General features: G+C 47.2%; 1 protein-coding gene across 8 annotated transcripts; it reads right to left on the bottom strand.

Annotated features, from left to right (window-relative positions):
* Positions 1-3,867: 3,867 nt before the first annotated feature.
* LOC126533289 (uncharacterized) lies at positions 3,868-24,945 on the bottom strand. 8 transcript variants are annotated; one of them, XM_055071721.2, is made up of 10 exons: positions 24,403-24,945; positions 23,292-23,333; positions 18,363-18,416; positions 17,164-17,202; positions 13,962-14,069; positions 12,565-12,633; positions 11,746-11,829; positions 7,297-7,374; positions 6,563-6,598; positions 3,868-4,363 (listed from the first exon to the last, which is right to left on the bottom strand). In XM_055071721.2, the coding sequence occupies exons 2-10, from the start codon at positions 23,310-23,312 to the stop codon at positions 4,076-4,078; spliced, it is 777 nt and encodes a 258-aa protein (XP_054927696.1). In that variant the 5' UTR covers positions 23,313-23,333; positions 24,403-24,945; the 3' UTR covers positions 3,868-4,075. The 8 variants fall into 8 exon arrangements, with proteins under 8 accessions (XP_054927696.1, XP_054927698.1, XP_054927699.1 ...); XM_055071723.2 differs by lacking the exon at positions 17,164-17,202; XM_055071724.2 differs by lacking the exon at positions 18,363-18,416.
* Between the last annotated feature and the right edge of the window lie 123 nt (positions 24,946-25,068).

The following is a 25,068-nucleotide window of genomic DNA, read 5'->3' as shown; positions in this document are numbered from 1 at the left end:
TAGAGTTCATCGTATAGACCACAGGCGTTATGTTTCATAGTTCCCGCCAAATTCAAGTGCTCAAAGCTGTGTTGCCTGTTGCAGCTTATCTCGTCAATAAAGCAGCCAGTTACAGTGAGCCTTACCGATTGAAAAAAGGAATCGATCAATTACAAAACTACAATCAAATTCCTTACAAATAATTATTTGCATGTAATTCGTTACGTGCAAGTCACATTTTAGGTGAGCTTATGTCACAGTCGCACCTCGGAAGACAGCGTGAGCACCGCACGATCTCAAGGTTGCTGATCTGAAGAAGGACTTGTGGAGGATCAGGTAGTTACACGAACGGGAAAGGACGAGGTCAATTAAGGATTCGTACTACCCGCCGTGGTTGCTCAGCGGGTGTGGTGTTGAGCTGCTGAGCACGAAGTCGCGGGATCGAATCGCGGCCACGGCGGCCGCATTTCGACGGGGGCAAAAACACCCATGTACTTAAATTTAAGTGCACGTTAAAGGTGGTCCAAATCATTCCGGAGCCCTTCACTACGGCGTGTCTCACACTCAGATCGTGGTTTTGGCACGTAAAACCCCATAATTTAATTTTGAAGGGTTCGTACTTGTTTGATCAATCAATCAATCAATCGAAACTTTAGACACTCCGCCGTGGTAGATCGGTGGCTATGGCGCTGCTGACCGGAATATCACGTGTCTGATCCCGGCCGCGGATTGATGATGATGATGAAGCCTCAATCAATGGCACAAACCAACTATGGGGAATAGGCCACGAATCGGGCGGTAATATAATTGAACCGGCCGCGGATTGTGCGCGCGTTCATCGTGGATTTTGAGTCCTTTTCAACATTGCACAAACCCACAGGAGCGATTGGCTACACAAATGAGGAATTAAACGAGTATCTATATATAATAAAAAGAGAAAAATTGAAAATGCTGGTACTTCTGATTTAAAGAGAAAATATCGCGAACTGTTGAAAATATAGTAATTAAAGGAGCACGTGACATTAAAGAACCCCATGTTAAAATTAATCCCGAGTCTCCCACTACGGAGTGCCTCATCAGATCGTGCATTTGACATGCAAGACCTCGGAACTTAATCTTAATTTCAGAACTTTAGTCTGGGCTGGTTGGTCCATACGTAAACGGCACGAAACAAAGACGAACACGCATACTCGTGTGTGTGTGTTTTTTTTTTCTTACACCATTCTCTCTTTTTATAGTTACTGTAAAAAAATTTTAAAACAATCGCCCGTGGCAGATATCGTAATTCTAGTCATCGAGTGGGATTACTCAGACGGGGTCATTACTTGCACGAGAAATAGAAATGCATAATCATATAATTAAGCGAAATTGACTGCTTAATTTTCTAATTACTTTACGGCATATATTACAATTTAAAATTGTAGCCAGTGATTCCGCAAGGCGTATCCACTTGGAGCGAATTTTCAGGATGACACCAGTTTTCGAATAGCAGTTCCCGAAATTCGCGACAAAATACGTCGGTTTCCCAATTGCTTTTGCGCTTCAATGCGTAAACAACGTTGTCCTTAAAGAAGTACGTGGAGCAACAGCGGACATTTCCGCAAGTTTGACGGCGCGTATATCCGGCTCGGAACCGGTGCCATCATTGGTATTCGCTCGAAGTGTATTTGCTTTGCAAGCTCACCTGCTCCAACTCGCAAAGTGCAATATGTGCCGCAAATTAATTAAGAAGTTAATTAGTGACGTTTTGTTAATTAGCCATCTACCCATTTCGACTCATCGCGCTAGTAACGTTCGCCGCTTCGAGTAATTCAGCTCAAGAACTACTATCGCGTTATTTGCCACAGGCGAGTTCTTCAAAAAAGTTATGCATGGCCTGAAGAAAAAAAACGCCCCGTATATGTCCTGGTCTTAGTTCTTTCCTGTTTACGTATTTGATTTTTACGTATTCATATTGGTAGTTAATCCTTTGTCGTGTGTAACAGTGGGGTTGAAGACTAATATGCAGAAAAAAAAGATAATGGTCAATAGCCTGGCAAAGGAACAAGAGTCCAGCAGCGCCAGTCAGCCTCTAAAGACTGCGAAGGAATACGTTTACCGAGGTCAATTACTCACAGGGGACCCTGATTTTGAGAAGGAAATTTACAGAAGAATAAAAACGGGTTGGAGTGCATATACGGCAGACATAGTCAGATCCTGACTGGAAGCTTACCATTATCATTAATATTATATTATACCGTCACTTTTGGTCACCGAGGAGGTTTGTAAAAGCTTCTGTGGTGACGCGCGTAAGTGACCTCATAGTTTGAAAAACAGCAAAGATTATGTTACGTGGCGGGTCTGACCAAAAACCGATATACTTGATCAGCTGATAGGCTGGTGGTACGCGGAGAACGGATGACTGTTCGTGTCCGAGGCCCGGCCTCGTCAACGAATGGGATTGTGTCCAAGTATACTTCAAGAGATTGCTTGCGCCGATTGAAGCGTAGTAAGCATACGAAACACGTAAGCAATTCGTAATGTGAATCCTCAAGAATAAGGCTCTCCGACGTTAGCTACGACCTCAGTTAGGATAATTGTACGTCGACGCCACTGCCGGCCAGTCAACTTGGTTCATAACCACTTCCGTATGCTGCTTGTCCGACACGAGAGACAATGCAGAACCTCATTCATCTGAAAATCTGCCGATTCGTGTAACGAACCAGATGTCAGAGAGGAATAGTATTGTAGGATATGCACCATCAGCAGTCGCACTTCACGATAAGCGCGATGAAGTGTAATAAGGCCCCGTGGACTGAAAGAAAACTGCCCTGGACACAAACTGAAAGGCCCTGGCGCCTCACGTGGTTGGAGTCAAGATGGATGAATGAATGGATGGATGATCGATGAATACGATGAGAATTCCCTCTGAAACAGTGTAGTGGCTGGTGCCACCAAGGTCGTTACTTCTACCTTTCGTTAACGATCATTATTTTTTTACCGTTTACTTTCGCGTTTATTACAAAAAAACTTAGCTCGGAAAGCTGCCTAAATATACATGGGAAGGAAAAAATTGTTTTTCTCTGCATCAACTGCACTGATTTCGATGCGGTTTGTTGCAAAAAAATATGGTGACTGTATATAGGAAGCGAATGTTCCCTTTATGCCATCATATATTTAGGGAAAAATTCTTCAAAATTGCAAAATGTAGGAAAACTCAAGTATCAAGTTTCTAACTCTAACTCTGTAACAAATAACATATATCACAATTGTGTAAACTGCACCTATTGGGACACTTGAAGCGGACAAAACAGGTGCATTATACACCACCACTGCAAAACATAGTACAGATCCGTGTACACCACGCACTCTCAAAAGTTGACCAAATGCAAGAAATTTCATTCAAATTGGTCTAATGGTGGCTAAGAAAAGTATTTCTACATTTTACATGTATCGCAAGGGTCCTAACTTCAGCTTGTTGGTACGGCTTCATTACGGGACAACAGCGCAAAAATAAACGAGAAAAGTCCTGTCCTGTCAGTCTTTGTCTCGTTGTGCGTCCCCCTGTGTGGCTTCTATCGTCCCTTGTCTTTAACTGCGTCGCAATTCTGGTGACTATTTTCATCAAGGATTGACTAGGCAGTCCTGGCACCTTAAAGCTGAACCACGGAGCCCGTCTCTGCCAGTTAAGGCGTGCGTCTAATATCGGCTTACTTGATGGTGCTGTCCAGCTGGTAGAGTCCACTCTTTTAATATACATTTGGATTTAGGTGAAAGAACTTTACATAGTAAAAAAACTGATCTGGATTTTTCAGTTATACGTCATCGCCATATCTCCAGTGCTGCTTGTGTAAGCCCCCCAAGAATCCGTGTTCATTTCTGCGCTTCAGTACACATAGCGAGCAAGCGTTTCTGGAAGCACAAGGGTTCTAAGACGGGCTAGCTGGTCTGCGTTCGTTAGGGCGAGAAAGCGCAGACTACGGGACGAGTGGAAACAGACAACACAGTGCGCTGGAAGGCCTGCGCATCGGCGCATACAATGAATTGTTCGAGCCGCACTCTTCGAACCCCGCGGCTGCACTTTATTTCTCGCCTTTGCGGACCCGTGGCGGCGGTCCTAGGCCCAGTTAATGTCCTCGATGGAGAACGCGAGCGCGAGTGCGAGCGCCGAGCATCCGACGCCCATGGCCATGAGCGTGACCGCGATGTTGATGGGATTGAAGCCCATGCGCGCGGAGACGCGGTCCTCGGGCCGGTCGGCTACTGCGTACATGATGATCATGAGGACGGCCACCAGGATGAAGTACGTGGCGAAGCAGAACGCCGTCACCGAGGCGGCCGCGATGATGCCTTTGTGCCGGATCACCTCGAGCCGCACAGCGCGAAGCCGCTCCCGGAACGCCATCTGGTGGGGGCAACGCGCGATGCGAGGTCGTTTCAGTTTTCATTTATGCCGTGGGTGTTATTCTGTGTACACTGTTAAATGCCGCTATGTTGGTTCATCGTGAAGGTGCTCACAGCGAGCACATATATACTATAAGAAAATTAAGCGACAGGCGGGTATTCAAAGAGCGCTGCGCTGACGGAAAGAAAATAATACGACAGTGGAGAACAACTGATTATGACGCATCAGCTGTCATGTTTTAAGCACGTGCCCACGGTTAATTGCCTCAAAATCCGGCTATATGTTCATGATTCAATAGCGCGACGGAAGGTACATTGCGCTCTTTCACTCTCTGTGTGTCTCTTACATGTCCTTCGTATATGTGTATGCGCTGTGAACACCACCGAAATAAACTGTTGCCTACTCACCCGAGCTTCGCCCGCCTGTTACTGTATTGAACCAATCAGAGGGCTCCTCCGGTTGGTCCCACGAGGGCCCCATGAGTCAGTCGGAGATGGCGAATTTGACTCACGAGCTACCAATGAGCGACAATATGCAATTTCGCTTTGACATACGTCGTCGCTTCGGCGTGTAAAATGTGCTGGAAGTGATATTTATCGAAAGCATATTTAGCGCCAGCAAACAAGGACGGAAGGGAGACGACAACACAACGCGTTGTGGTGTCGTCTCCCTTCCGTCCTTGTTTGCTGGCGCTAAATATGCTTTCAGTTTACCAACACGCCCAACAAATGGCAATGCTGATATTTATCCCGATGAAAAACGGAAAAAACGATGCTAACTTTTTTACACCCTTTGGCGCTTATCTTGTCCCTGCTACAGTAATCATCAGTCTTGCGTATGCACTTCCTGTATTCCACGCACCGTGCTCGCTACCTACCTGTCATGGACGCTGTATACGTATACATATATGCATGCAATTAACGCCTCGCGCATGCTGTTCCCGGGTCCTGAACATGTCCACCGGGAGCGCACTGCGCAAGATAAGTGACGGTAGTCGGTGGGTTAGGGTGCTCGCGCTTGAACTCAGCAGTGTGCACTAAAAGTTCGCACCCTTTGGGCCTTATCTCGTCCGACAACGATAACCGTCTCAGACTTGCTAGCGTTTCCTTTATTGAAAACTCTGCGCTCGCTAATTTCCTGTCAGTAACGCAATGGCACGTTGATAACACTCATGCCGTTCGTGCCTGCAGTGATCGCTATCTTGAGCAACGCCATCGGCGTCATACAGGAGGCTAACGTAAACATACCATACAGTGATTTCAGGCCTACCAGACTTGAAATGCGTGAGAACGATGCCGGTGACTGACGCAAATGTTTTGTAACGATTGGCGCTTTCGGGATTTCAGTAGATTTTGGGTTGCATTAGACTGTCCGTACACGAGCACTCTTACGTTTTAATTCTTACGCCAAGCGATCAGATATTGAGAAGCCTTTCGAACTCACGCTGGCAATTCAGAGACGCCGCATGCTCTTCGTTGAATGAAAACCGATACAGACAAAATAATTCACAACACACACCTATACACACACCGCAGCTGATGATGCGCGCAGCATATTCGCGCAGCCTCTTCTTCGACGACCTCGTAAAAACTGACATCACGCAGAACGAGCTAAAACATCTCCAAATCGTCCTGCAGCACGCGAAGTCAAGCAGCTCTAGGCGCCAGATCGCACGAGCCAGAGAGGAGGAAAGGCTCGCTGCGCGCCCTTTCCTCCTCGCCCAATGTAAAGGTCCATTGACCAAGGCCACGATGGCAAGACGCGTGTTCGCCCGTACCGTTGTTGCGAGTCCATGTAACATTGTATCCCTCTCTCGAAAATGGATCTCTAGACAAGCCAAGAAACACGAGGATAAATAAAGCACACACACATAGAGGATCTGGGGTTCGTATTCTCGATGGATCACTTTCGGGGGTATCGCTTCAACCGCGCGCGTTTATTGGCTTGGCTACTGACAACGTTCACAAAAGTTAATGTAGCTACATACCTGCCGAAAGTGATCCACCGAGAATTATCCAACGAAATTGTTATCTGGAAGGGATCATGCGCCCTAATAGCTATAGCATGCTGCGGGAATCCGATTCGCGGCTGTCGTTCGGTTTGCGGAGCCATGCGCAATATGCTGCGTCAGTATGACGTATGTATACCAGCGCACAATAAACGCACGATCGAATGCGAGCATGCGCTGAAGATGCTTACGACGGAACTGGTCGTCGACACCAGGTCGTCATCCTCCTGCAAGTGTGTACGTAAAACACAAAGCGGCCACCGCATTTAGAAAGTCAGTCTTAACATTTAATGCTTTGTACTTCCGTAATTGTATTTACTAATCATGTATAGTATCCTTCTCATTCTTTTTTCTTTATACGTTTACTGTTTTACAATTGCGATATGTACTGAGGTCAACCCCGCCCTGCCACGGCGCCTAGCTAGCAATATTGTAAATAAAATAAAAATAAACATATATATTCGACATACATCGGTACGCTTCAAACACAATTTCTACAAGACGATGCGAAGCAAATCAAAGCACAATAATGTTCAACGTGTTGGTCACAAGTGCTACTGTCACTGACTACAGACGTCAGTGAATAACGATTGGGATAGTAAATGTGCCGGCACATTCTCGGTTTTTGTCATGTGCGATGACGACATAAGCGAACGCTGTATGGGGAACGGTTATGTGCCGTGAAGTACTAAGTGCTAGGGAGGAAAAATAAAAGTAAAATCGAGTCAACTGTTTCCAGAAAACGGTTTTGCATTCATCCCGAACGGGGCTCGGCGTTCTTTTCATGCATGAATGACAAACTTCCTCGTACTCTATACGACGGTTTGCTTCCTAGTAAAAAACGTATAAATAGAACCATGCAATCCGTTTATACTGCCCGGTGGCTGCGTCACGTCCGTGCGACTGCAGAAAAGGGACCACTTACGTCAAAGACACTGGGCGAAACGACTCCTGGGCGGTTCTGCAATGACGTCGACTTTTTCGGCTTGCTGCCCATGATGATCTGCATGTGTTGAGAATTAAAACGGGGCGCTATATCACTCCCGTCAATCGCACTCGCCAGAGAGTTGCACGCAAAACACGGAACGCAGCAGATACTCCTTCCGCTTGCCAATTTCCATCGCATCTTTTCATCCACGCGCTTGCGCAAAGACCCTTCTCTTGTACAGCTTCCACGTCGCACCAACAGCGTCGTTGATCCTGTCGCATCTTGGCACGTGATCAGGGGTCATATCGACGCAGCGCCATTCACAAGGCGGAGAGCCACGTGCAGAGGTCGCGACCAAGTTGGTCGCTTCGGTCCGTGCTGCGGTCGAGAGGCCACGGCCGGACTGGAGGCAAGCGCGCTTAGCTCGCTTCCAGTTGGGCCTTGTTTTGGCTCAGTCACTTCGCTCAGACACTCGTCGCTCGCTTTTTCAGCGCGACTGCAGTAGCAAATGTCCTTAACCAATCAGAGGCTTAGGAGGAGGCGTCGGAGTACGCGGGCAGTTATTTGACGCGTACCTGGCTGGAATGAACTAAAGCCCCTTAAACTTCGTAAAGTAGCGGCACGCTTTGAAGAATGCCGCCTCCTCCTCGCGCGCTCTGGTCGAGGCCGACGCCGCGTCGCTATTCGCCTAATAGCATCACTTGGGCCCTCGCGCCGTGCATCAGCGCCATTTTCGCTCGAGAAGCGCCTACGGAGTGGCGAGGAGCGCATGTTGGCGTCGTTGCTACGCTCGAGCAGTGTAGGCGGCGCCACGGTCGAGGAGGGAGCGTGAAAGAGAGGAGAAACGAGGAATAGTGAAGGCGGAGGAGGAGAATGTCGCTACTTTACGAAGTTTAATAGCATGAACAGATGAAAGGCACCATTCGCGAGACACGGCGACAGGCAAGTCGCGCCGGACAGTGCGAAGATCGGTCGCCCTGAGTCGCTCTATGTCCGCCTCTTCGAGTAGACCAGCTCGTGGACAAGAATTGTGCTATCTGCCACAGGGAACTTCAAAAAAAAATTTGAAAGTGCTCACACAAATACCCGGTAAATATTGTGGGGATGCGCGACACTCACGCGTCCCCTGATATGTTGTTTTTCCCGCAAAGCTTCCGTCTCCTGCAGTGCGGCTTCGCCGCGTGGCCTGGGGCCCGCGGCGGTCGGCGTGATTGAAGCGCAGTACGAGAGATGGCGCGAGTGTTGCGCTGCTAACGCCGCCTCGCGGCAGGGTTACTTAGGGGCGCAAGGGAGAACACGCTCTCTCTTTGGTTCGAGATCGTCAAGCGGCGCGGACGTTCCGCGCGTGCGCCGATCTATGGTCTGCGAGACCGTCTCGTGAGGCCTCGTTCGAACGCACCACCGTTCGCGTGACCGTACGCGCGAAAGACCAGGCGTTGCGATCCAGCATGGGGTGAACATATTCGCTCGCTATCCGGTCGCGGTGAGTCGGACTTCCGAGATTTGTCGCGCGGCCATCGGCATGTTTTGTGGATAGCAAGTCGGCTAGCAGGCATTCATCGATGAAAGGTGCAATAAATGCCCTTGTGATTGTTTGCACTACTGTGTTGTCGTTCCTTTGTTCCAAGAGCACGGTGTGAGAACCCCACAATATGTACGGTATTTCTGTGAGCACTCTCAAAATATTTTTGAAGTTGCCTGTGGCAGATAGCACAATTCTTGTCCACGAGCTGTTCTACTCGAAGAGGCGGACATTACTTGCAAAAGAGTTGACATGTATAATTGACTAATGAACAAAATATAACAAGTTCACATTTTAAGTAATTACCGTATGACCCATATTGCAATTTAGAAATACTAGCCATGGAGTTCGCAAGGCGGATCCACTTCGAACGAATTCTCAGGATGGCACCAATTTCGAGACATTAATTCCCGATCTTTGCGGAGTAATGCTTTGCGGAGTTGTGCTTTAATGCCAAAACAACGTTTTGCCAGGAAAATGTCGCCTATGGAAGTGCGTGCTGAATGGGCACGTGGGACCAGTGTTTCCGTCATTCATGAACGTCTACATATCATGTATGGTGAAGAGGCCATGTCTCGGGGATTGAATTGCAGGGTACCGAATTTTACCAGTGTGGTTTCTTCAAACTGATTGCACGCTACAAGTATCTCAATGTCTGTGGCGACTATGTGGAAAAATAGTGCTAGGTGTATAGTTCATGTGCCATGGTGTATCTTTTCTTTAAAATAATGTTTCCGTGGGAAAATAAATGACGAAACTTACGTTCGGAACGTCCCTCGCAGACAGACAGACAGACGGCCAGGACGGACGGACGGACAGAAAGTGCGTGAAGCACCCTAACGCATTAATAAACACAGCACCCTGTTTGTCCTCTCTCCACTCCTTTTATGCCAATAATCAGTAAGGTGTGTCATCCCATTGTGTTCGCCCATTTCAGTAACGTCGGTGTCATGCGGTTTCGTAGACGGATCTTGCACTGAATTCTTAGTTTCATGAAAGGGGGAACCTGACTGAAAGCTTTCGCAGTTAATTGAAGAAACCCACCGTGTTGGCTCTGCGGCTTTCGTGTCGCGCTGCTAAGCACCAGGTCCCAGTTTCGATTCCTGGCCGCGGCGGACACATTTCGACGCGAGCGAAATGCAATGAACGCTCGTATACCGTGCAGTGGGTGCACGTAAAAAAAAAACACCATGGTGGTCGCAATTAATCTGGTGTCCCTCACTACGGCGTGCCTCACATATAACCCCATATATTTAATGCGAAGACATTGTACGGGCCATGAGGAGGAAAATCCGGCGCAGTTGTCGGCGTGACCACAAGATGGCCCAAAAGGGCTACGAACCCTCAACCTTTGGTGGGAGTCGAACCCACGACCTCCGGTGTTGATTAACACGAAGTTATGGCACAGTTAACTAAGGTAGAGTTAATTAAATGTAGGGTTAATTCAGATAGAATTCATTACAGCCGTCAACCCACGACCATTGGTGGGAGTCAAACCCACGACATATGTTCTAAATTATGGTGACGTTAATTAAGACAAATTAATTAGAATATAGTAATTAGGTATTCGAACCCTCGGTCTTTGGTGGGAGTCAGACTCGTGACCTTTGGTGTTGATTAATGTGAAGTTAATTAACGCACACTTAATGTAGAGTTAAGGTAGAGTTAATTAAGGCACTCGAACTCGCAGCCTTTAGTGGGAGTCGAACTCATGACCTTTGATTAAGGCGAAGTTAACCAAGGCACAGTTAATAATGTAGAGTTAATTGAGGCACTCGAACCAACGACCTTTGTTAGTAACCGAACCCTCGACCTTTGGTGGGAGTCGAACCAGGGTGTCCCAAGAACAAGGTACTCAACGCCTGAAAGAGCATAGGCATCGCGCGGTGGTCGCAATGCTTTCTCATTCATCCAAATAAGGACAACTAAGTGCCGCTTGAACTTTTTGTTGTTCCGGACGAAGCAAAATTAGTCCCGGTTCGGAGATCGAACCCCGGACGAACGCCTTTCCGAGGTGGTTGCTTTACCATCTGAGCTAACCAGGAGGCGCTAGCAGATCGTGAGCGTTTAGTATAGAGCGAGTCCGAATTCATCGATATCTTGAAAGTACAGGGACACTGACTTCGATAAATCAGTTCTGCGGAGGCCCGCGAGGTGGAGGAAGGTGGAGCATGCACTAGAGTTACTGCATATGTTAAATGTACCTTTGGTATAGCATATACATAACGCTAGCCTGCACCTTCCAGGTTTCCGCGGAACTGATGTATTTGAATTCTTAAGCTGGTCACCGAGCATCATGGACGAAGGAGGGAGACTGCAGGAGGGAGCGTCAAGTGACAATCTTGAAGCCTAGACGAAAAAGTATAAAGGCTGATGGGAAATACTCCCTCGCCACGTGGCAGGCAAGGGGCAATATGTGACTACCGAGCGCGCGGATAATGGAGGGGGGGGGGAAGAGTAGAGCGAGTGGAGAGGGGCGGAGCATGACGAAGACGTCAGTAAGAGCCACCACGAAACAAACAGCGCCTTGAAAGGTCCGGCAACATTGGAGGGCCCACTTCCCAAAATCTAACCCGCTGATATCCGCAGAAAGGGGAAAGGGGCGGCGTTCGGGTAGGTTGCCTTGCGGAGACTATAGCGGCCTAACGTCACGCTGCACCTCCTAGTATTTTTCCTTCTTGCATGCCCAGCGTACTATTTCTCTCGCTACACTCATGACTCCCACTGTGGATCAACCACTGCATCGACAGATTTAGCTTCTGTGGTCTTAATAGCACGAAGCCCCCGTGCAACGAACGCGAAACCTTGAAAGTACGACCCAGGCTGGTGTGCCCGTACATGCTACGGGAGCATATGCAGGTAACGCCAACCCTGGTCGCGGCTGGCGACAGCGCGCCATGCGGAATCAGCCGGCGTGTACCAACCACCTCAAGTTTCTTTTGCGGCGGCGCCGCCGGCGGAGATGCAGGTCCCGGCGGGCTCAGCACGCGCTGTAGTGCAGAGGCCGTCTGCGCACGAAGAAAGAAAAGAAAACGGCACAGGCACGTGAGTGAGGTGTCCCAAATTTCGAACTCTTTGCGAGTGTTCGGCCACTGCGCAGAAGTCGCTAAAGCTCGATATGGTGAGTATTGACTCTTTTGCAACCCTATCTTTCAATTTCAAGTTGAGTTTTCTTAAATAGCCGGAGGGGAGCAGCCGCATAAAAACTGCTACGCTGAGCAGCTCGTCGGAAGCGACTATCTCTTTCTTTGGCAGCAGTGGACACCATTGATATGGATTCACACAAACATGTAATAAAGAATAAAAGCCGAAAAATAATATGGGTACGCCTGCTCCACATGCGTTATAGTATACGTGTGCACGTAAATCATGGTGTACATATTTCTGCTTAGCATTAAGTAGAAAAATAGCGACGTTGCATACTTACAACAGCAAAATGAGATCATTTCAATCACGTCAATCGATCACTTCAATCAATAAACAAAGCTACTCCCGAGAAGAGGCTATCAAAATCCACGATATCACGAGCAGTAGTGCCAGAAGTTCAAGATGGCGTCGCCACCGGTTCTTTTTCTTTTTTTTTTTTCGTTCCCCTGCATCTCGTCCGGCTTACCGAGCCGCTGGCAAAGGATCACCTGCGCACGCGTATTTGTGCACGCCTTTGTGCACTGAAAGGTTAGCTTTTCTGTTAGGCTCAGCAGCGTAGGGTATAGCAAAAGGTATTCGCTGCCAAGAGGCGTTACCATGGAAGCGTCGTTGCTGTCCTTGGCTGCCCTCGAACCGCACAGCGCCTCCTTCGACAGGTTGTGCTCCTGCAAAGCAGAAGTGCAATGTGGCATAACCACCCGCGTACAAGAGGCGCTGCGCTTCGCATGTCGCACCATCGTCAAGTCTCGAAAGCTTCGCAATGCGAACGCATATCTCAACCTATATACAGTTAGTACATTCGGGCTGTCGTATCCGTCGCTTTCACTTTGACGGCAGTGACTTGACCAGTCACACTAGTAGCCCTGCAGCAGCTGTGACTTCAAGTCTTCTTTCTTCTCGCTTACATTTCAAGTACGATGAAGTAGGATGGATGGATTCAAGTAGGATGGATGGATGGATGGATCCATCCATCCATCCATCCATCCATCCATCCATCCATCCATCCATCCATCCATCCATCCATCCATCCATCCATCCATCCATCCATCCATTTATCTCACTACTTATTTAAGGATGCGAGCACACACTTGCGTGAAATGAGAGCTCCCTAACGTCTCTCTGCTCATGGTAACGTTAACTGCTCGCGGTCGAGATAAACAAGGGACGTTCAGGGCGTTGATGAAATAAACAAACAAACAAACAAACGAACAAACCATGAAACAGATGCAGTCGGTGTCGTTACAGACCAAGACAATGTTACAATATAGAGACAGTTACTTTAAAGACGAAAAAGAGTATAAAGCAGAGATAGGCAATATTCTATAGTCGGGTACAACACAAGAAGGAAGGAGAGGTCCCGCCCAGATGACTGAAGAGCGGCAGCCGATTTCCCCTGCGACTAAAGAAATGGTCGCGCTGACGCGACTCGGCCCAGTTCGAAGCGCGGGCTGCCATGTTCTCCGTCGGCGGGGTAACCCGCCGTCCGGCTCATGACGTCAGTGTAGAGTGCGCGCCCATTGGAGGAGGATCGCGTGCATCCGCCTCTGAGGGGGCAAATGCCGCTGTCTTCTAAGTTGCACTTGACTATAGACTGCGACATACTTAGCCGATTAGCTCAAGCAGGCTCGCCGACTACGAGTTGCAGCCCTGTTTCAAGGGGGACATCATCATCATCACCTAAATTGGGGACACTGCCAAACTCCGCCATATTGTCGAAATCATCATCTAGTCACTTCTGATTGGCTCACGGGGCTGCTACATCCTCTCATTGGCTCCAACCACCATTGCAGAATTTGGATACATGACAGTGTCTAACATAGCCACTTTGGTCTGCCGGTGTGTTTATTCGAAGTGACGCGCCAATAAGCAGGGAAACGTTGAGCAGAACGAAAGTGAGGAAGCTGTTGACGGATTCCCTCTGTCGTCTGCCTCTTCCACTGCCAGCAGAATGTTCCATGTACGACAAGCACGGGCCCGAGCGAGCTTTACTCACCAGCGGCGTCGCCACCATGTCGTTCGTCGGGCTCTTCACCGACGATGGGGGCACCAGCGTTGTCGGGGGTGACAGGTGGGGCGCTGCACCGCCGGCAGCCGTCGCCGACTGCGAAACAAGCATCGATTCAGAGATCCGAGAGGACACGTGGTTTGTTTCAGGGCTAGACGGACACGACTATTGCGTGCAGTACGACATTTGCTGAAATGGTAGACACGCAGGGAAAGGCGAGTGTATCGGGCGCTTCCATACGTGCAAAATTTAGTTCATTCACTGCTTAATAAATTGACACAAAGGAGAAGCACTTAGTTTAGCTGTACAGTAGTTGATTACCTTTCAAGTGTATTGTGGATAGGCTACATATAGTGTCGTGCTGTTAACCTTAAAGGGACACTAAATAGAAACAATAAATCAGCTTAGACAAACAAACAATTGTTTGAGGACCCTGCAGGCAGTCACTTCAAAATAATAGTTTGAGTATTAGATGTGAAAATGAAAGTCGAAGTAGCAGTATTTGAATTTCGCGCCGAAACCCCGACGCCGCTACATCAGTGTGACGTCGGAGACTTAAACTATGTTATCGCGTTTGGGCTGCGTTGGATGAGTAAAGGTTCCTGAAACTTGCCATGTGTAATATTTGGTTCCTTTAGAACACAATGTAGTCAATCTGTACCAATATATAATTAAGTAGGTCCTAGAAGATGTCATCAAAATCCATGACGTCACCGCGACCAGGTGCGGGAACTTCAAGGAGGCGTCGCCACCCGTCTTTCTTTCTTGTGCTTTTTCTGGCTTACCAAGTGTCTTATCGTAGTAAGAGTGGTGTTTTCGGCATCGTAGAAAGGTAATTTGCTGATGCAGAAGAAATCATTTTTCTCTTTAGTGTCCCTTTAAGAAGTAGTGGCAGATACACTGCTGTTAAACTTTTGAAATTTTGTATACATACGCCAGCCAATAACGTTCGCTCATTCCCGCGACGTCACGGCAGATCCACAGAGGGCTGGCGCAGTGCGGTGTTGTGGGCGGATTTTTAAATGTATTTTCAGAATTTTTCTGCAGCATTATCCTGGCGCAGGCTAGATGAAAAAAAAAAGTGTGGTCTATAACTGCTGCTGTGCGTGCGTGAGTGCGTATGTGTGTGTGGGAGCTGGGGGGGGGGGGCAGAGCGCTTTGTGCCTGGATGGAAGCTAGACACGCTATAAAGGGAAACATTAAATTCAGCTGTATTATTAAATTACACTTCCTGTATGTCAAACAGCCTCCCTAATACAGCCGTCATGATCCAGACCAGAAAAGAAAATGAGAAAATTTCCGCAAGGCTTAAGCCTACCTAAGGCCGAGATAAAGACGCATTAAAACAAAACACAACAAAAAAGTTTACAGTCACTTTAGCATACGCTAAAGAGGATGAAGGCGGAAGCCTGCGCGCTCACGAGGCATTCATTGCATTACCTGACATTCTCATTCGAATGCGTTGTTATTACTTATTACTTTCTCGCACCAAAGGTAGTGGGTTCGAGTGCCTCAATTAGCTCTACCTTAATTGACTGCGCAATAATTAACGTCGCCTTAATGAACACCAAAGGTCGCGGGTACGACTCTCGATCTTCACGATGTTAATTGGAATCTTACTTGGAGAGGCCTGTTCGCCCATATCTCCATGTTGGGTCGTGATTTCGAGTGCCTTAACTAAATTCGCCTCAATTAACACCAAAGCTAGTGGATTCGACTCACGACCTTCACGATATCCATAGGAATCTAACTTACGGTCGGTTCATGTAAAGCTTTCTATAATGAAATTGATGGCCTAATTAATTCACCCTAATTAACACCAAAGGTCGTGGGTTCGACTCTGCCCAAAGATCGAAGGCTCAACTCCCTATGAATTTTGGGTGCCAAGAATTTGTGTACATAACGCCGGACATCGGATTTTTCCAAGGCTTTCGCCTTAAAAGAAGATGAAACTCTACTGGCAACGCCACGTTGAAGCTCCCGTTTCGTGACGCCACGTTCAAAGGGAACCAAAAGCTCAGCCTAACAACTTTTGAGAGTTTCAGTATAAACGGCCCAAAAGCGAAAACTAATTCGACATTTGTGACGTCACGCTTATGTACAGGCGCTACGAGTGGTTCGGGCAAGAAATTCAATATAGTGAAGCCTGCACCATTAACTGCGTAATTAACCTTGATTCACCAAATAAACATAACTGGGGTTCTCAGAAACTTTATCATTTCGGATTGATTTAGTGTTGCCTCTTCAGTGTAACTTTAAGTTCCAACCTGACTTATATCTCCTCATATTCCTCTTTCTATTCCCTTTTCCCTCACCCCCAGTGTAGGGTAGCAAACCGGATGCTCTTCTGGTTGACCTCCCTGCCTTTCCTATCCTTGTTTTCTCTCTCTCTCTCTCTCTCTGACTTATATCGAGCGAGAAGAACAGGAATAACCGAAAGGCTCTGGTTTTCGTCTTTTCCAACAAGATGAAGCCAACAGAGAACTAAGACAGGGAAAACATAGGGAAAATCACTTGTTCTTTTTTAACTGAAACGTAGAAATAAATGAATTCCGGCGGAACTCATCTCACGATGACTGCCGACGTTAATGCGCAATTACCCTTTCAGCAACGCAGCGACGCTCTGTCTTTCCAGCGTCGGTATACGCGTCATGTATGAGCCGTGTGCACAGTCAGGCCCCTCTCTCTTGCCGCCTCCCCCGCACCCTCCCATCTTGCGTGGCCTCCGAGATTGCACCGGTGGCGCGCCACTGCGCGCATGCGCAGAGGATTGTTCTCTTGCGGCCCGCAGGTGTCAGTGGCGCAACCAGTGCGTGTGAACGCGGGTTCGAATTCACCCGGCACCGGAAAACGTTTCCTTTTTACTTAAGCGAACAGTGGCGTTAAAGAGGTTAGACAGTCATAGACACAAAGGGACCGAAGTAGGCTAAGAATGCCAATCGCATTGATAAGGCGAATAAAAGGGGAAAAGACAACCTGCAGCCTGGTGGGAGCCGGACCCACATCTACCGCATCACACGTGCAACAATGCTCTAAAAACGGAGCTGTCTCCCTGTTGCACTTCCTTGTGTATTTGTGCGCGTGCATGGCGCTGTAAGTATCTTATATTGTTTCACCGTCCGTTGGCTTCATATGACTGTGACATGGCTTACGGCTACAGTATACATCACTCGCTTTCTGAGAGCCTTACTTCGGCAGTAGCAGCAGCGTGCGCCGCCTGGGAAGTCGTCTGAAAGAGGAAGACAAGGATAAACAAGACGAGACGGTATATGTTTCAGCGAGGTCTGAAGATATTACGATGAGCCTTTTTTCGTTGTCATTTATGTGCTGCACGTTTGCCGCGCCTATGTGTGCTGTGGAGAAGCCGAATGTTATAGGCACCAATTCAAGTAAGTGCATTCACGTGCGATTAGCTATCCGCGAGGCGACGTAATATTACCATCGCAAGAGCAAACCACTGCGGAATGCGGAAGCCTAAATACGTGGGAACGGGGCAATGGCTTTGCCCAACATCACTCGCCGCGGTGACTCAATGGCGTTCTGCAGCCGAGCACGAGGTAGCGGGTTCGAATCCCGGCGCATTCCGATGCGGGCTAAATGCAAAATAATAAAAATTGCTCGTGTACCGTGCTTTGGGTGCATGTTAAAGAATTCTGGGTGGTCAAAATTAATCCGGGGCACCTCACTACCAACTGTGCAGTTTCGGAACATTAAACCCCGTATTTTTTTCGCCCATTATCCACTTTGTAAGCCGTTTTCAGTGGGTTCCGCAATATACTTTGTTAGTTTCTCTGAATTCACCTGATTATTCCGCAATTGCGTCAACGTTATTCCCTTGAGGTTTCATTCCCGCTCAGGGGACTGTGCTCTTGCAGCAATTGTCTCAAACGCACCGTGGGTGGTTACGTGCAATTAGCGATGCTGTGATAATTTCTTGTGGCGCCCATAATCAAGGCAGGTCTTTAAAATTCCCCGCACATGTGATATGTAAGATCTCCTGTACATCTGCAAAGTTGTATTCCATACGACTTGTAGCTATATTTCGACCATTCAATCGGAACGTGTTTTCTTATATTTTTTGCGTACTTTCTTTTTTTCCGACTCGAAAAGTGATTTTAGCAACATTTACAGCTTCGTTGTAATACACGACCCGTATCTGTCTTACACTACACGTCATTGCAATTAGAATTATGCCTATAAGATGGACTACTACGGTGCAGTGCTAACTGCGTTGTCAGGTTGCAAGAATGGTAGTACTTGCCCTATACGGCACTTTGTCATTCAACGAAGGAAGCAGAAGCGAGATGCTTTCTAGTTGGGAAATAATTTGCCCCGAATAATGAAAGCATGGCATAGTAATATCTCATCTAAGAATATGATGCGACTCACAAGTTCATATTCCCCGATCGCGGCTTTTATGTCACTTGGATGCGGCTTGGCGTCCTTGGAAGCAACAAGACACAACAACATATCGCTTGAGTGTTTTACGGCCGGGAAACGTCACATTGCATGGTGGAAACGACACGTATATAATGCTGTACGGGACGTTGTTTACAATACATGTGCGTAGTGAGAACCACTGTTAATTAAGGAGACACTGGAAAAAAAAAAAAAGAAGAGAAGCGGTATCCCTTTAGACTGGTACAGAGTATTGGCGTTGACCGTGCTAGCAGGGAAACTTGGTCAAACTTACGCCGATGACTTCAGTGCGACGCCCCGGATTTCGTACCATTCTGGCATGCTTTGCACCGTTATATTGCACAATAAAATGTGTGGGATGTAAGAGGTGTATCACGAGATTCATGACAAAACTGGCTTCTCAAGTGTTGCATACGTTTTTTCAAGCACCGCAAGTCGTCACGCGCTAATCATTATAAAGTAGTACGACCTTAATTAGCCCTTACGAAGGTTTTTTTTTTAATCATGTCATTCTTTCCTATTACATGTGAGGACATAGAATCGTTATTATGCAAATAGTGCTTAATGCACGACCGTTACATCACCTGAAAAAAATGTAGCTAACCCATCTCTTGTAAAACCTCTCCCGCTTGGGCAGTACTGCTACGTACCTCTAGTGTAAATAAATAAATAAATAAATAAATAAATACCAAATGACCGAGGCGTTATCTTTACCAAATGACCGAGGCGTTATCTTTACTTTAGAACGCAATATCCTCGGTCTTTATCGATAAACATGTTTAACTAGCCCTGAACAAGTGGTGTCGCAGTTTATGATACCACGGAGAGCTTGTTCGGGAATTTTGAAGGAGTACTGACATGACATTCCTTAGTTTTCATTTTTTGTTTTGAACGAATGTCCTCAACTTCCAAACACTAGAAAAAAAGAATACTGGAAAGCCTCAGAGTGTCCTAGATACAGCTCACCGTAACAGCTTTTCTACGTCATCAGTTTCGTTTTCAGAAAGTGACGCGTGTCATGATGTCATGGTACAAAGCGTGGTCACGTGATAGAGCAGGACATCGTGACGTTCTAACGCTCGCTCCAGACTCGCTTGTGCAGTCAGAAATTTCAAGAAAGTGTGGCAGCTAAGCACGTTGTTGGGTACTGTGTTGTGGTGACTCCGTGGATACGACGTCGTACTGCTATGGTGTTCTACTAGTTCACTATAGTACTGCTAAGCACGAGGACGCCATAGCCGTTGAGTCAGCCAACAAATGCCAATAGCCAGTCGCGGTCGGGTTCGATACCCGATCGCGGCCGCCTCATTTCGATGGGGGCCGAAATGAAAAAAAAAAAGCGCACACAGTTATGTGTGCTTAGATTTGGACGCACTTTAAGAGAAATATTTAGCTCGGGAGCTCGTGTTTAAATGCACCGGGAACGGAGAAACTGCTTTTCTCGACAACCACAGTACAAATTTTAATGAGGTTTGTTGCACTTAAAAGACGAAGTTAAAATCTAGTAACTGTAGGAAAAAAACGTTACGTCATCAATGTTCAAAGAAAAATTCATGAAAATTGCAAAATTGGGGGGAAGACCAACTATCAATAAACCATGTCATTGATTGAGACTTGGGATTGTTGGCACACGTAATCATGAAGGCTTTCCTGTGTATACCGCAACTTCTACATGGATGCACAGGAATAACAAGTCACACGCAGCATCCATGTGTACTAGTTGCACTACGCGGAAAAACATTCGTGATAAATTACGGAGTTACACGTGCCTAAACCGCGATCTGATTATGAGGCCCGCCGCAGTAAGGGACACCAGGTTAATTTTGACCACCTGGGGTTCTTTTAACATGCACATAAACCAAGTATAAGCGCACGAGCGTTCTTTGCATTCTGCACCCAGTGAATTGCGATCGCCTAGGCCAAGATCGAACCGGTGTTCAATAGCGCAACAAATAATTAAAAAGAAGTTATCAAAATTTTCTAAACCGCCCCTTATAATACATTAAAAGCGTAACGCTTTAGAAGCTCCTTACCTATACTGCGATATCTGGTCTTGGTGCAATATGTTGCAGATACGTAAACTTCGCCCTTCAATTTTTTGAAGCTTCCCGATTTTCAGCAATTTTCGTTAAAAAAAATCGAAGCGTAAATAAAAGTTTTGTTTTCTACAGTTGCCAGTATGTGACTTCCTATTTCGAAAAATGCAACATATATTTTGTGTGAATCTCACGAAAACATTTCTGCATTTTACATTTATTTGAATAGGCAGTTTGGACTTGGCCCCGAAATAAAGATTTCTCTCAAGTAACCCCAAGTAGGAAAAAATTAACCCTGAGCCCACCATTAAGGCGTCTTTCGCAGTTCTGCGTGGTGTTGCTTTGGTACGGTAAACCGCTCGAAACAATCAATCGATTGTGGTTTCGTACGATGTTAAGCGCACGAAGGAACAAACTGCGACTGTCGACAATGATAGAATATATATAGAACGTATGCGCAACACGCTCCCTGCGCCGGGGGTTTCAGTAAATAGGTTTCCTCTATTGTTCTGTCAAGGCTTGCACGATAACCTTTTCGCGCGCTTTGGCGCATACGGCAACAATGCGCGTCGGTCGCTCTTGTTGACTTTAGTCGTTCGCAGGGCACGGACGAGAACAAATGAGCGCTGCGTCTCGCCGACGAAAAATTTACGTGGCTGTCAGTACGACGGAAACGACGACATCAGTGAGATTATAATGAGGTATACTTTATGACAGTACAGGAGTGGTGGCTTCAAGTGTGCGAAGTTATACAGCGGCACCGATTCTTATGGCTTCCGTTGCTGCCAATTATACGCTGCAAGTGACAATTGTTCGGCTCTTTCGCTGACAGAGATTCACGACGTAGTCTAGAGGCGACTTGAAACTTATATCGGTACACGGCGACTTAGATTCTAGACTTTTGCTGCCGACTATGCATACAGCAAGGTTTTCGCCTGGCGCTTTCACCAACAGAAATACCTCTGTGGCTGCTACCTCTGTGAATACCTCTGTGAAACGTCAGTGAGCTCCATGACGTAGTCTGCTCGCATGTCAGGGGCCTTCCCATAGCACGAGGGAGGCGGGGGGGAATAGGGAACTTTTAATTGCGCTAGTCATGAAAAAATACTTCATAGGAGAGAGCAATTGGCGTCATTGTCAGACGGTCTTCGCAAGTAAGCCTCCTCTGACGCCATCCTCTCCGCGATTTCTCTCGTGGAATCATCTCGTGGAATCTCGTGGAAATGCACACATCGGGCGTTGAGTCCTGGCAACAGCACGCCCTGTATTCCCGTACGTGGCTCGGTTCGTGGTATACAGTGTGCCGCTGGCCTCCAGAGCTCCCGTCACTTTGCCCAGCCCGTGCCGCTCACTTCCAGCTGGCCGAATTTTGTGCATGTTCTCGGCCTCGATGCCGTTGCTACGGCAAAACTAGCCCCGGTCCGTCCGAAGAATTAGCGGTGCATTCGTTACGAGTTACAACTTCCGAGCCGCGCACAAGCAAGTGACGAACCAAGTGCAGCCATGCGGGATTATTGAAACAATGACCTATCTCGTGCTTTAACGCCAAGTGTTATCTGCCGAGCTCCGGCAAAAATCTGTCCCGTGTATGTATGTCGCGCGATCATCATCCCGAAAATTTCCTGGCATTCCAGCGATATACTGCTCGACGTGTCGCTAGTGTAACTGTTATTAGGATGAAATATTTAAATGTCTTGGCAAATGGTACCGGGAGATCACGATATCACAAATCTTCCAGAGACAACAGTTTAGCCCGGAATAAGGAGCCTGTATTTTTTTCAATTATTCTATAATTTATATTCACAGAGCAAAAGCAGTTGAACAAGGACCGGCTTCCAGCTAGCGTGACACTCTTTCAGGGGCCAAGTGGAGGCAACTGCAGCTCACACACGGAGTTTGTACCACAATGGCAAACGCGTCACCACCCTAAACGGTGGGAACTGGTACAGCCCCTAGATTTGGAAACTAGGACGGGGAAACGGACGGGGAAGGACACGGACGTGGTCTCGCGGGCGTGTCGGGAGGAGTTGCTGGATATGGCGCAGCGAAAGGCCCCGCCAAGTTCGCTGTTTTTCCACCGGATGCTCGCATTCAGCTCAGAGGTGACACTGGGTAAGCGCGCTCGCTAAATTGTGTGTTCACCTTTGAACATTTTATGGGCGCACGCGCGCACGATGCAGCCGCTGCTCTAACGACGCAGTTTTGCTACATACGCCGTTTCATAGGATATGACGCCCGGCAGCCTCCGGAGGGCTGTTTACGCTGCGCAGAAGCACAGGCCTCGCGTGCTTGCTATCGCTGTCATTGCTACGCTCTTCGAGCGAAACTGTAATTAACTTAAAGAAACTGCGGACATTTATGGACCTGTATTTATGAATGTGCAACAAAGCTGCCACTGCTTCGAACAACGTTTCGCTTTTGTGTTATGGCCAAGTCCTCGGAAAACTGGATGGAACAGTTTTTAATGACGAGGGTTCAATATTGCTACGTGACGCTTCCTCCTAGTTTCCTTGTCTTTCCTCCATGGCCGCATGGGCAACTATGAATATGTTGTATCATTGACGCTGAATCTCGTGGAAGCTAGGCGCGTTCCCTTGCATAATCAGTGATGTGGAAAGTTGGGCTAGTTGGTGATTAATCATACCTTACTGGTGAAGCAGCGCACTGACACGGACACAGTGAAGACACACAAGAAAAGACGCCACTCGCTGCATAAGTTGCACAACTTGCATAAGTTGTTGCAGAAGTTATATTGCATTTTTAGTGTTCTTTTGTAGTTTTCAATGAACTTTATGTCGAAATTCAAGCAAATGACATGCATGATTTTTATATTAAAGATTCGCTAAAGGTGCACCACACTCACTTTTTCCGGGGACTGCGCCATTATGTTGGTAAGGCGACGTGACTGCAAGGAGGAGAAAACACCGTGGAGCGACAGCCACACCAAGGAACATACACGCCAATTTAAAAGATCGTTCCGTGCTTAGTACGCTCATGAATGAAAAAAGAAATGGCGTCTGTCTGATCATAGTGCTATAGTGCATAGTGTCTGATTAGTGCTATATATAGTAGGGATGACTAAAGTGCGGATTCTCGCGGGTTCAAGTGCGGCTCGCGGCCTCTATGGCATCTGTAACCCCCCGCCCCCTCTCTCTCAATCTCTGCCTCTAAAGACAGTGCTTCCTTTGCGTTCTAGAAGAGACAGACACACAGGCAGCCAAACTTCAAAGTGCTTCTTGCTTCAAGAATGGGGGAGCACAATGTAGAGGCGCAATGAGCGATCGCTGCATGAGCGGCATTCACTGAGACCACCAGCTTTGTCGGATGAAATAGCAATAAAATTACCTCGCCCCCATTTTTTACCGCAGCTCTAGACTAAAAAGATTATTTTTATGGCTATCTTCGTATATGCCTGTCTCGTTACTCTTGCTATATAGCTTCAGTTAACTTGTCAACACTCTCATTTTAACAGTAAATCATCAATGTATTTCACGAAGGATACTGAAGAGGTATTTTTCCAGAGTTAATTCGAGAGAAGCTGTTAATGACCTAACCTCAAAGGCAATGAGATCTGCAGTGCAAGTAAAATACTGCTGAATTAAGCAAATACAGCTGATGCAATAATTGCGCTGTCTGCCACAGGCTGATTTTAATAAATCTGTCTCCACGAATAAAGAAAGAAAAACCGATCACCTGATATATCCGGCAAAACTGGGCAATCTGTCTTATTTCTATTACTTTATGATCACTACAGCTGACCGAAGGCAGCAGCACTGTCGATTTTCCATAGGCACAGAACGATTGTAGTGAGCACACCGGAAGCTGCTGCTGTTGCTATAATGGCGAACAAGCACAGAGTTCTTCGTAGAACACAGGCGTCTACGTCCCGCTGCGCCTGGGAGCCACGGTTAGTGTGGCTCAACACTCTATTTTTGCTGATATAGTAGTGAGGACCACGGAGTAAACGTACGTACCTCCGCTTGTGTTGGATCTTCTTGTTCACGCGCACTTTTTAGTCACGCGCTGCATTCGCCTCCTCTTCCTTGTCCTTCCTTGGCGGTTGCCACCGATCATCAGTAGAACTACGCTGAAGAGCCATCCACAAACTTCGTCTCTGTCCGTTTCTCAATATGTTGTCTTATACAAGGCTGCCTTTTTGGAGGACGAATAAACGCGTGACAAATCGGACATTATGAAATTCAAGTTCTTGCTCGGTGTTCAACTGGACACCTAGGCGCTCAGTACACTTTATTGTTGTCGCAAATGCTATTGAATTAAAGATATGGAGCTCACTCTAAGGAGTATCAACATCGCTCTTGGGAGCTAGTACGGGAATACCCAACGCGCGATGAACTATTCCACTGCACCACCACTTCGATCTGTGCAACGCTTACTGCGCTTACGAAGGAGTGCGGAAAAAAAAAAAAGGAAAGAACATGGCTGTGGAACCTGCATCGTTTCGAGCGGCTTATTTCGCTGCAGTGTTTTCACACTTAACCACAGAATACTCAAGAGAATTCTGGAAGCGAAAGCTAGCTAAAGTTATCAATTTAAACTGCGCGCGCTTTTTCAAATGTGTTATTCTACAACAGATAGATGCAGAGGGCTTCTTTTCTGCAGCTCGCAACAATGGGAGGCAA

The sequence above is a fragment of the Dermacentor andersoni genome, chromosome 7, assembly GCF_023375885.2.
Source record: "Dermacentor andersoni chromosome 7, qqDerAnde1_hic_scaffold, whole genome shotgun sequence".
NCBI lineage: Eukaryota > Metazoa > Arthropoda > Arachnida > Ixodida > Ixodidae > Dermacentor > Dermacentor andersoni.
This window is presented reverse-complemented; position numbering and strand designations above follow the sequence as displayed.